General features: G+C 44.8%; 1 protein-coding gene across 1 annotated transcript; it reads right to left on the reverse strand.

The window, feature by feature from the left end:
* Positions 1-1,148: 1,148 nt before the first annotated feature.
* LOC119178011 (uncharacterized) lies at positions 1,149-7,926 on the reverse strand. Its single transcript, XM_075866698.1, has 5 exons — positions 7,613-7,926; positions 6,534-7,355; positions 4,143-4,393; positions 3,466-3,541; positions 1,149-2,264 (listed from the first exon to the last, which is right to left on the reverse strand). The coding sequence occupies exons 1-5, from the start codon at positions 7,781-7,783 to the stop codon at positions 1,674-1,676; spliced, it is 1,911 nt and encodes a 636-aa protein (XP_075722813.1). The 5' UTR covers positions 7,784-7,926; the 3' UTR covers positions 1,149-1,673.
* Positions 7,927-13,267: the final 5,341 nt, after the last annotated feature.

Raw genomic sequence — 13,267 nt, forward strand, 5'->3', positions numbered from 1 at the left:
CATAACTTGACCACGCTGGGGAAAAATAGTACAAATGAGCGTGAGGCCCTCCAGTGTGAAGCGTCTGTGTGCTTCATGCTAATTTCGCGGAGGCATAGGCTTGCTTATTTATGCCATGAAGCACACGAAACTGCACCACTGGCGTTATTGTTGCTACTAATATTCACACCATTATGGCTTGCGTGCTACTGTAAGGGCCGGCCTTGCTCCAAAACAGCAACTTATGTGGAATTTAAAAAAATTCTCGGGGCACCTAAGCTTGCTTACGTACTGTGGAGGTAAAAAGCCTGGTGATACTTATTAACTGCTTCTTTACTGATAGGGTATTTGTGTTATTTGTGTCTGTCTTCATTGCCACTTTGTTCAATGTAATGTTACATTGACGGGCTCTTTTACTGCTGCATTGTCTGTACTTCTCTTTTCGCCTTCATTTTGAATTAATTCAAGGTGAATTAAACAAGCAGACCGGTAACAAATGCCACAGCTTTCCATGAATCAGTGTTTTGTGGGACAGCGAGGCAACTGCGCACGTGTCACTTGGCATGAGCTATTCGAACTTTTATCCCACCACTGCTAATGTGTAGGCCTGTGCTATGATGTGTTGTGACCCGCTTCTTTTATGGCCCTACTTTTTACCCACCACTGCTAGTGTGTAGGCCTGTACTATCATGTGCCTTCTGGCCTGTTTTTTTTTGTTTTCCTGAAGGCCCTACACAGTTTACGGGAAGCACGAAAACAATGTCAAATAAACCACTGTACTGGAGCCCTATGTGGAAAATATTTTTAGACAACTGTTTCTTGCAAAACAGGCGGTTGCAGGCTTCTTGAAATTTACTCGAGCACTGTGTAACGCCGTTTCTTCACAGCTCCATTATCCTCCTGCAGCTGGTTTCTATGCAGGAAATGATACACTCAACATACCTTCAGTTTATCAATGAATGCTGTCACGCATTAAAAGGCTACGTCAGCCTGTTAATTAACCTTTCATGTTTATGTTAAACCACAGCAGACTGGATGGCTGGACACAAGGGGACAATATGGTGATAGCCCATACAAGTATGCTTCTCAATGGGCAGCTATGGCCACGATCACGAGCGTTTACCCTATCGAAATAAATGTATGTACCTATTCATTGACACCGCCAGGCATGGGTTCACTTCGATTTTAATGGAAAGCATCAAAACGTGCCGCTGTTTGAAATGGTGACAGAGATGAAGAGAGTATGGCTATTGCATAATGCACGTTCATGACAGTACAGGTAGCAATGTGTTATGACAACAAAAAAGAAAAGGGGGGTCAATGCAGACAACACATCTTTTCGTGCAAGTAAACGTAGTTCTCAAGAAATTTAGAGAATAAGGGAATGACCAAGTAAACAAAGCAAATAAACTGAATACAAAACCTAGGCAGGGACATTTCTTGTGATGCTTGAATGTGCACGGGAAGGATACGGCTCTTCGTACGTGCCCTCCTGAAGGGATTGGGTTGTTCCTTGTTTTGGGCTAAGGTGAATAAAAAAGCTTGGAGAGACGGTGAGCAGTTCCTAGAACAGGCACAATGGCCTATATCCTTCCCATTTCTGGCTGTGTTGCATGGCCAAAAAAGTAGTCAAATGTAGTGCAAGCGAACTGGCGCAGCCTATCAGCAGACATGCAGACTTCACTCACATCTGCTCACAGCAATGGCTCACCCACAAAGTTTGTCAAGCGTGCGCAAACATGCCACACCTTGTTCAGTTGTCCAGACATGCTGTTTGGAAACACCTGTGAGAGTATTATGTAGGTCTTTATCCTCCGAATGACCTTTTCCACATGTATGCGCACACTGGCAATAAGCCTTGTCTCAGTTTCATCTGCTTCAGACAGTTGAGGCCGTCCTTCCATGAATGGCGGAATGTTCAAGTGCAGTGAAAGTTCCTTGCACTCTTCTTCGATGGTGAACCCCCTATCAGCCATCAAACTTCGCCCTGGTGAGAACTTTTCCAACACACCGGAAGCCTTTGTTAGGGCCTTGTCAGACAGCCTCCCAGGAGAAAGATCGGACACGAACATAACAAAGCCGTTCGAGCTGCACACAACTAACCCTTTTGCAGTATTGTGCTTTTTGTACGAGGAATAGGTCTCACTCTGTACACGGAATGACGAGGGGGTTTCGATGAAAATTTCGGTGCAGTCGAGGATGCCGTCAACAGTGGTGTAGCCCTTGTCAGTGAAAGCTTGTGGCCTGTACTTGTCGCACAGGTGGGGAGGCATCCAAGTTGGGACCTGAAAAAAAGAAGGAAAAGTGGGTTTTCATATTTTTTACATTAATATCATCAGTGGCTTAGGAACGGGCGGGGGGAGTGGTCTTAGAGTGGTGGATCTATGCGAAGGATCTAAGACTGCATTCTCAATGCACATGAATCTCCCCATTGCTCTTAATGTACGATTTAAAAAGTCACCTTCTCCACCTTTGATTTTTGCCACAAGTACTGGCACTGCTCTGCAGTAGAGACCGCAAGATGAGTCATCACAGCTTGTAACACTGTCAAATGAATCTACAAATGCTCTAAAAATTAGCAAAAAACACACGGGCACACGAGAAGCATGCTGGGATAAGCATTCTCTCAACAAAACTTTTTTTGGAAGCATCGTTACATATAAATAAAATCATTTACTGCATTGGGCATGTGCTGTAAGACCCAGAAGGTTCATCGATTGATTTATTGAGTTATAATGCACAGGCACTACATAAGTTATAAGGTGCACTGTAGTGGAGGGCTTCAGTTTAATTTGATCAGATGGGAACCTTTACCGAGCACCTTAATCTCGAACATGCGAGCATTTTCGCTTTTTGCCTGCGTAAGAAAAGCGGAAGCCACGGCCGAGAATCGAACCCGCATCCTTGGGCAGCACAACGCCGCGGGCACTGAGCCATGTAGCAACCCGCAGAATAAAAAATGTGAAATGAGTACATTTAAGGTGAGGTGACATGTGACGTTGCTTCCAATAATTTTTAGCTGAGAGTGAGTGCTTGTCCCATTGTGCTTCGCCTGTGTTGTATTTTTGCGCTCTGGGTTTTACAAGCGTGCACCAACTGCCTAACGAGTAGTTTTACTGAAATTTACTTTAATTCAATCGATCCATCTTAGAATGCAAACACAAGGTGTTCAAGCTGAGCAATCTTGCAGTAAGCTTAAAAAAGCATGCTTCGGGGAATTAAATTACCTGTACGTTCTTAGCAGGTATCTTGACAGACAGAAAGGCAGTAGTGGGGGCTAATATATCTGGCCATGAGGGGAAGGCTGACAAACACCCCTTGAAATAGAACCCTGGCTACGCGACTGATCAGTGTACAGTTGGCCTTTTATACCTAAAATTCCATCCAGTCCCCTTTCTCTCTTCCCATAAATTTTGCAATTTGTCGCGGCCATCACAGAGACCACAAACAAAAGGCAATAAAAAAAGATAACTGGTGCTGACATACCTGGCGAAGCCTGTTGTCCAAAAAATCCAGCCATGTTACCCAGATCCTCGAAACGGTTGACGTAGAAACGCCAAACCTGTACGAAAAACAAATTTGCAAAAAATGCGCATCAGTAATTTTCTGCAGCACAAACAAAAGAACCTACGGTTGCAATGAAGATGTCATTGCAGAAGATGCTTAAACGGTACTGAATTCCTTTTGTGTAAGCACCTTGTTACTTCCAGTCATTTTCATTATAAACGATAAGTGAAAAAGTGCTGCATACCATTGCTGATATTTTGAGGAACGTACGAATACACAGCATGCTGCATTCCCCCTATGCACAAAGTAACTAACAAAACCAGCTACGCTCGGCAGGAACACTGAAATTTGGCTTAAACTTGAATTTCTCAGTGAATGAAAGTTCGTTTGCTCCCGGACAAGCACTAAGGGTATTACAAAATACCAAATCTTTTGAATAAAGCAAACTCGTATTTTGTCTTCATGGCCCCTTTCGGGCTGATTGGGTTATGCTTGTTTCCCTCACAGCATATTCATAAATAACATTATACACAGTATGCCCGCGTAAATGTATTGGCATGGTAACAGAGTTTCATTAGTCACTCCACTTGGACCTTATGCAAAGGCAAAAATGAGTACTGATGCAAAAAAAAAACACTTCAACGTTGGCAGCGTACCTGTACGCAAGGTCAAGGCCGTCAAGGCCCAGCCGTAGCCTCATCAGGACGAGCACGAGCTGTGTCTTCAAAGGCAGGATGAAGTTCCGGTCCTCGTTCTCCGTTTCCTTCATCTGCCAGAACCGCAGCTTTTTCGCATCTGGTTCAAGTAGGGACCAAAAACTGTCGAAGGACTTTCTGGATGTAAAGCCAGTGTAGTACCGCAGCTTCTTTTCATCTTCTACAAGGGCTTCATCATCATCATCATCAGCCTGACTACGTCCACTGCAGGACAAAGGCCTCTCCCATGTTCCGCCAGTTAACCCGGTCCTGTGCTTGCTGCTTCCAATTTATACCCGCAAACTTCTTAATCTCATCTGCCCACCTAACCTTCTGTCTCCCCCTAACCCGCTTCCCTTCTCTGGGAATCCAGTCAGTTACCCTTAATGACCAGCGGTTATCCTGTCTACGCGCTACATGCCCTGCCCATGTCCATTTCTTCTTCTTGATTTCAGCTATGATATCCTTAACCCCCGTTTGTTCCCTAATCCACTCTGCTCTCTTCTTGTCTCTTAAGGTTACACCTACCATTTTTCTTTCCATTGCTCGCTGCGTCGTCCTCAATTTAAGCTGAACCCTCTTTGTAAGTCTCCAGGTTTCTGCTCCGTAGCTAAGTACCGGCAAGATACAGCTGTTATATACCTTCCTCTTGAGGGATAGTGGCAATCTACCTGTCATAACTTGAGAGTGCTTGCCGAATGTGCTCCACCCCATTCTTATTCTTCTAGTTACTTCAATCTCGTGGTTCGGCTCTGCGGTTATTACCTGCCCTAAGTAGACATAGTCTTTTACACCTTCAAGTGCACCATTACCTATCTCGAAGCGCTGCTCTTTGCCGAGGTTGTTGTACATTACTTTCGTTTTCTGCAGATTAATTTTAAGACCCACTTTTCTGCTCTCCTTGTCTAACTCCGTAATCATGAGTTGCAATTCGTCCCCCGAGTTACTCAGCAATGCAATGTCATCGGCGAAGCGCAGGTTACTAAGGTATTCTCCATTGACTCTTATCCCTAACTGTTCCCATTCTAGGCTTCTGAAAACCTCCTGTAAGCACGCGGTAAATAGCATTGGGGAAATTGTGTCCCCCTGCCTTACACCCTTCTTGATTGGTATTCTGTTGCTTTCTCTATGAAGCACTATGGTAGCAGTTGATCCCCTGTAGATTTCTTTCAGAATGTTTATATATACTTCATCTACGCCCTGATTCCGCAGTGTTTGCATGACGGCTGATATTTCTACTGAATCAAACGCCTTCTCGTAATCTATGAAGGCTATGTATAGTGGTTGGTTATACTCTGAGCATTTCTCTATTACCTGATTGATAGTATGAATGTGGTCAATTGTTGAGTAGCCTGTTCGAAATCCTGCTTGTTCCTTTGGTTGATTGAATTCTAATGTTTTCTTTACTCTGTTAGCAATTACCTTTGTAAATAGCTTGTATACTACAGAGAGCAAGCTGATTGGCCTGTAATTCTTCAAGTCCTTGTCATCTCCTTTCTTATGTAGTAAGATGATGTTAGCGTTCTTCCAAGACTCTGGTACTCTTCCCGTCAGGAGACACCTCGTAAACAGGGTGGCTAGTTTTTCCAACACAATCTGTCCTCCATCTTTCAGCAGATCTGATGTTACCTGATCCTCACCAGCAGCTTTGCCCCTTTGCATGCTCTCCAAAGCTTTTCTGACTTCTTCTATCATTACTGGTGGGGTGTAATCTGGGTTACTGCTAGTTCTTATAGTATTAAGGTCGTGGTTGTCTCGGCTACTGTACAGATCCCTGTAAAACTCCTCCGCTATCTTAACTATCCTATCCATATTGGTAGTTATTTTGCCTTCTTTGTCCCTTAGTGCATACATCCGACTTTTGCCTATCCCAAGTTTCCTATTCAATGCTTTGACACTTCCTCCGTTTTTCAGAGCGTGTTCAATTCTCTCCATGTTATACCTTCTGACATCGCATACTTTACGTCTAATAATCAACTTCGAAAGCTCTGCCAGTTCTATTTTGTCTGTTGTACTTGACACTTTCATGATTTGTCGCTTCTTAATTAGGTTCTTCGTTTCCTGGGAAAGCTTGCCAGTGTCCTGTCTAACTACCCTGCCTCCAACTTCCACTGCACACTCCATAATGATACTCGTCAGATTATCATTCATTGTGTCTACGCTAAGGTTGGTTTCCTCACTAAGAGCCGAGTACCTGTTCTGCAGTGACACTCTGAATTCCTGTACTTTCCCTCTCAGTGCTAGCTGATTGATTGGCTTCTTGCGTATCAGTTTCTGTCGTTCCTTCTTCAAGTCTAGGCGAATTCGAGACCGTACCATTCTATGGTCACTGCATCGTACCTTGCCAATCACTTCCACATCCTGCACGATTCCAGGGTGTGCACTCATTATAAAGTCTATTTCGTTCTTGTTTTCGCCATTAGGGCTCCTCCATGTCCACTTGCGGTTTTCTCGTTTTCGGTAGAAGGTATTCAAAATCCGTAAATTATTGCGTTCTGCGAATTCTACTAGTAGCTCTCCTCTGGCGTTTCTAGTACCGATGCCATAATCTCCTACTGCCTGGTCTCCAGCCTGCTTCTTCCCTACCTTTGCATTAAAGTCGCCCATCACTATAGTATACTGTGTTTTTACCTTACTCATTGCCGATTCCACGTCTTCATAGAAGCTTTCAACTGAAGCGTCATCATGGCTGGATGTAGGCGCGTAAGCCTGTACTACCTTCATCTTGTATCTTTTATTCAGTTTAATTACGATACCTAGGGCTTCATACGTGATGTCAATCTTTTGTGTAGCTTCAGCCTTGCACCTCTTGACTTTCTTCTGCATACAGGATAGCTCAAGCCGCAAGCACCTATTCTTCTGCTGAAGGCGGTCACATAGCTTTTTTGCTTCAGCGTGGTCCTGTTGAGAGCGTTTTAGCTGGCGGTTGAGCTCTTCAACATGCGCGTAAGCAGCTTCAGCCTTTTCTGCTAGCTCAGTTATTATATTATTTTGGCAAGCAACTTTCTTGGCAAGCTGGTCATAGCTTGACTCTTGGCTGCTGTAGGCATGGTCCATGAGTAGAGTGCTTTGCTGTGCGGTGTCTTCACTGTCGCTGCTGCTACTAGTGATGGCAGAGCCTGAGACTTCTGTGTCGTGCTGGGGTGCCACAGTTGGACTGTTGGGAAGTTCCGGCTGTCAGTGGAAAATGAAAAAAGAAAGCCATGTGTTTCAGTGATTTTTACAACACACTGTGCAGCTGCAGGTGAGATTTCCAATACTGCATTTTATACCTTCACACGAGTTTAAGTTTACTCGGCATCATTGCTTTTTTTACGCAGTAGCGCAACCCTTAAGTAGCCATTGCCTGCATTAAACCATAACAAAAAAATTCAGTGGTGCATATGCAACAACGTAATGCTATTTCTCTGCATTGTTTGCGCTCAAATTACCTGTGTCCTTATGAGTGGTCGCCTCCTTTCCACCTTTTGCGGTCTCAGCGGGAAGATTGTGGGCACTCTGTTCATGTAAGTCTTTTTTCCTCCTTCGAAGTGGGCACCGCATACTCGGTGTCCCGTGGTAGGCGTAAACTTGGAGAACCTGAGCACAAAAAGTTCCAGCATTATTTCATATGACACTGAACATCACCTACTGCGTTTTCAGGTTCCTTTTAAATGTCCAGTCTGCATGCTACCACTGCAAGACAACAGTATCACTTTCTCTTGATTAACGTACAAAAAGTTCCATATCAGTCAAGGGCAAATGACAAATGTAATTTTAGTTTTCAGCCTCACTCGACAACGCCACACACAGGTAAATTATACAGCTGTTTGTGCCACTCATCCGCATAGGTGCAGCGAAATCGGCCGCGTGCATGCACCAGATAACTATTTTACGGAAAGGACGAGATTACAGAGGCACCGTTTGCATCGAGGGTGATCCGCGAAAGCTAATCGCCGTTTGGCACAACGAGTTCTGGGTAAGTTGTTGCAAGCGTGCCGTGAAGTACGTTACGTCGTTTCTAAAAAGTAAGGTCTCGATGTACGGTAGAGCTATTAGGAGAGCCTCGTCAATGAGCTTGCCTTCCCCTTATGCCTGCATGCTTGCCACTTGCGTTGTAAAAAAAAAAAAAAAACGCAAGCCGCGTACGCGGTGCTGCACTTGCGCAACATGGAAAACTAAAAGACCTCAGCACTACAACTCGTAATAATAATAATATTAGTACGCAGCGGTAACAAAAAACGCTAGAATAAGGAAGATGCGCTAAAAAATGACAGGCATGCACAACCGCGAACCGCGGCTGAGCTATCCGGTAAGAGTATACGCAGGCAGAGTGAGCAAAGATCATATTCTTTGGTATGCTAAGCTTCATGATTAAACATTCACATAAAAAAAACACCGCAATACGCTTATTTAGTTTCAAAGCGGCACTATACATTTAATAAGATGTCTTACCTGCCACCCCGTCCAGCCCTGTTGATACGCTGAATCCACGTCTCCCGAAGCTTTTGCTCTTTAGGAAAGACGTAGAAACCCAAGCCTTTATCCCTTGTGCTGTTGTAGCATCCAGGAACACAGCACGTAAATCCTCCCATCGTAAGACGGCTCCACACGACCGAAAAATCTATCGAAAAGGGAACGCTCAGGCACTTCGGCTGGCTGGTGCGCCCGGACAACTACAAGTACCGGCATGCACCGCGGCTGCCGCGGCAGCGGTGGCGTCGCGAAACTGGCCTGTGGGATCGGTCTATTCGGATCACCTGGGGTTCTTTAACGTGCACCCCAATCTTAGTACACTGGTCTACAACATTTCCGCCTCCATCGGAAATGCAGCCGCCGCAGCCGGAATTTGACCCCGCGACCTGCGGGTCAGCAGCCGAGTACCTTAGCCACTAGACCACCACGGCGGTCTTGTGACCTGCGCGCGTGGCCTGCGCGCTCTGGCGGCTGCTGGCAGTGCGTTAAAGTGGGTAGCTAGAGCACCCACACTCTCTTTTAGCGTCATCTCACGGCGAGTGATACAACCATTTGTTGCTGATGTAGAACGGCAAGATTGCAACCAATCCATTTTCAAGGCGATTACCAACTCTCGCGTAAGCGCCTTTAAGGGGAAGGCGTTATAATCTTGCCGCTGGTTCCACATAAGGTTTCTGTTACAAAGAAGCACAGTGGGCTTGGCGAGTAATCGATTTCAAAACCTCAGGCTCTCAGAAAGCGATCAACTCAGAATTCATTGGCTCATATAATGAAAAGGCTCGTGTTTCATCTGCTGCATATTATATAAGGTGGGCGGCGCAAACAAGCATGCATATCCACTTCCATGTACTGGAAGAGGCATGTGTCACCATCGCAAAATAACATGGTAGACAGCACCCCAAATTATCAACTTCTTTATATATTCTTACACCAAGCGACCGACATGTATTCATGTCGGTCGCTTCATACTATATTTCCGCTCACGTTGAAAGAGGGAAAACCAGGAACTGTGGGAATAACTTGACTTACAGGCGAATTTTACTGATTGCGTAAATCAATCCTCTTCCTAAAACACTACCGATCATCAACACGAACAATCTATAATCATACACATATCAGCATATGAACTATCAAGAACACTGACTCGAATACAGCGAGTACAGCTTCCCAAAGGCGTGCGTCTTTTGCCTGTGCTGTGACCTTCATATATGAAAAACTATATGAAAAACTAGGCAGTGGTGTCAGCGCATCTTCAAGGTATTGTAATGCTATAGCAGCCGTTCTGCAGTGAAGGGACCAGCCGAACGACGGCGTCACGCAGGTCGTTGAAGCACGCTTTGCATTCCCGCTTGGGCCATGCAGGAGCCGCAGGGCCATGAATACAATGAACTAGTCCATACCATGAACTCGAGGTGGTTAAAGGTGAGAAGTAGATACGAAGCGCAAACTGTCAGAAAGTAAAAGCCGAATTCTCCTGTCTCTCATTTCCCATTAGCAGCCATTGGCATGTACATTGAGCACTATCTGACAGGAAAAGGTTGCCACGTTATACTCGCTGGGCGTAACCTCCTTGGTTTTGGAAAGGTTTAGCGAGCATTGGGCCGCAGTGCCATGAATAGAGTGAACTAGTATATACCATGAACTCAAGGTGGTTGAAGGTGGGAAGTAGACCCCAAGCGCAAGTCGTAAGAAAGTGTGCGTGTGCCACCTCTCGTTTAGTCCTTGGAATGTCCACTGAATGGCGGTGCTTCTATATGGGGAATATATAATAAAAAGATGCGAGATGGTGGGACTTGGAGTGTTGAATGGAAGGACGAACGGACACACAGACAGATGCATGGATGGACGCATGAACGGATGCAGGGGCGGATGCATGAACGAACACAGGGACGGGCGCACGAACAGACGCATGGACGGTCAAACAGACGGACGCATGGACGGACGAATGCTTCGCCCCCCTCTCCATCATTCACTCCGTGGATATTCTGCCATTTTTTTTAAACCAAGGAGGTTACGCCCAGCGAGTATAACGTAGCAACCCTTTCTTGTCGGATAGTGTTCAATGTACATGCCAATGGCTGCTAATGGGAATCGCCGCGTGCACGTTAACTAAAAGCCGAATGCTCCTGTCTCTCAATCCCCATTAACAACCATTGCCATGTACATTGAGCACTATTTCTATTGTTTAACAACCCACAGAAGAAATCTCTCCCCGGCACCACCTTGGAGGTCAAAATGTTATACTTGTTACACGCTACAACAGCTACGAGGCACGAACGAATGCCGTTATAAGGAGTTTCGTCCCTAAAAAGGAGTGCATTGGCACGAAATACAGCATGTCGCATTTCGCGCCAGTGGCCGTCGGGCCACGCCGATGGACGCTGGTTGCGCTTGGCGTCAGACTATAGAGTGCTCGAGTTTGGTAACGTAGCGTTGGTGTGCCCAGCATGCGCGCGCGTCAACGCTACATTGGAATATATTGGGCCCTTAATGATGCTCTCGCGGCCGTTTTACTAGCTTCACATATACTAAATTTGGTGTCATGTGATGTCAATAAATGACGAAGTATATGACTGTGCAAACATGATAATCCTGACACGCGTGTCATGTAAGAACATGACAACATACCACGCTAATAGCGTGCTCGTGGCCGTTTCGCTAGCTCCACATATACCAAATTTGGTATCAGGTGAAGTGAATAGATTACGAAAATAAACAACACGCCCAAACGTGATAATCATCACATGGAAGTCTTATTCAGCACAATTTACTTTCGCTTCGAACGTTGTGCTGATTTTAAATTGACATATCGACCTTCCTCATTCGTGCTTCGCATATCATCGATTCCCACTGTACGTGGGATCTGCCATTTTTTGTGCAGACACATGTATGACGGGAGATTCACGTGTCTTCGTATAATGGCGTGAGATATGACAGCCATCGACGGTTGCACGAAAGGATGATCAGACTGCTCTTTGATACGTCTGCGTCAATGCAGCTTGTAAAGAAATCATGAAGGTACGCATGAATTCTAACCTAAACCTAAGCTTATCCGATCTCTCTTAAGTAGTTTAGAATGCTAAGAGTAAACGTTCCTTAGGCAGTCTTGCAGAAAAGGTAACTGTGGACGTTCTAGGTTTTTCCAGCTTTTGCGTGCATAATATGCGGAAGGGGCAGCAAGAAATTGTCTTTAATGATGAAAAAGTCGAATAATGTAACCACGTGGCCTGTTTTTTACTCAATATTCTACAACACAGAATAGAGACCATACTTCGTATTAAGTATTACTTCTTATTTGAAGGCTCTATTTAAACGGGCTGCGAGTTCGTGAAAAAAATATCTTCAAAAACAAGTACAAAATTGCTTGTGCGCTGTCCTGGTATTGACATTGTATCGTAGCAGTAAAAGACAAAAATATATAAGTCTTGAAAATGTTTTCGAGATTGTGCTGAAATACTGGTGCAGGAATATTAAAAAAATGGGGGTATGAAACGGAGCTTAAGGGATTCAGACAAAAAAAAAACATCGCGTGTAAGTGTTGCTTTTGTGGCTGGCGAGTATAAGAGCTGTAGGAAACGTTTGTATACTTTTTGATCTCTCACAAGCCCAAGAAATCGCATAAAAGTGTGTATTCAATGAAGGATAATTGTTAGCCCCTTTCCACCTTTAGCGAACAAAAGCAAGTGAGACACTTCTATAGGTGAAATTGTATCATCTTTAGACTGCGTTTAACCATACACATTGTATACTACTATTGCCGTTCAAAGAAATCTGTGATGAAGCTTTTATTAAACTAACTGATTGTTGATCTCAAATTAGCATCCTCTGATGTGCTGCCCCCAGCCTACTTTTTTAAGCTGTGAAATCTCCACTAATATATTCATGAAGCCGAACATGAACCTGGTCTCGATTTTCATTTTAAATACCTTGGTGATCCCTTTACTGATAGCTTTTTTTCTTTACTACGAATCACGTGGAAAACAAGAATTTATTGCTGCAGCTCGTCAGCGTGTTCCCGCATAACAATAAAAAACATGGTCTCTAGGTGGTAGGAGTAAAGATGATGTTGCCAGAGGTGGAGTTTGCGTGGCAGACATTGCCGTCAACGGCTCTAGCCCCGCCGCGGTGGTCTAGTGGCTAAGGTACTCGGCTTCTGACCCGCAGGGCGCGGGTTCAAATCCCGGCTGCGGCGGCTGCATTTCCGATGGAGGCGGAAATGTTGTAGGCCCGTGTGCTCAGATTTGGGTGCACGTTAAAGAACCCCACGTGGTCGAAATTTCTGGAGCCCTCCACTACGGCGTCTCTCATAATCATATGGTGATTTTGGGATGTTAAACCCCACATATCTATCTACATATAACCATGCACGTCACGTATAGTGTGCTGTCAAAGGACATGAGCCAAACAGCTTACTTTAATTTTCTTTCTGTGGTGAGGACCCAACATACTTTTTTTCTGCGACATCAGCAAGTTCGTATGCCCGCATTAATAGGTACAGCCTGCCATAGATATCTTTTATGATACGTGGTGCCATTAAAATATTAAGCAACACAAAATTCAGAGGCATGACCTGTACGTCTTAACGCAACACCATCGTTATCGCTGCTATAGCAACAAAGCTACTCTTCGCA

This window comes from Rhipicephalus microplus, chromosome 1 (assembly GCF_043290135.1).
Source record: "Rhipicephalus microplus isolate Deutch F79 chromosome 1, USDA_Rmic, whole genome shotgun sequence".
NCBI lineage: Eukaryota > Metazoa > Arthropoda > Arachnida > Ixodida > Ixodidae > Rhipicephalus > Rhipicephalus microplus.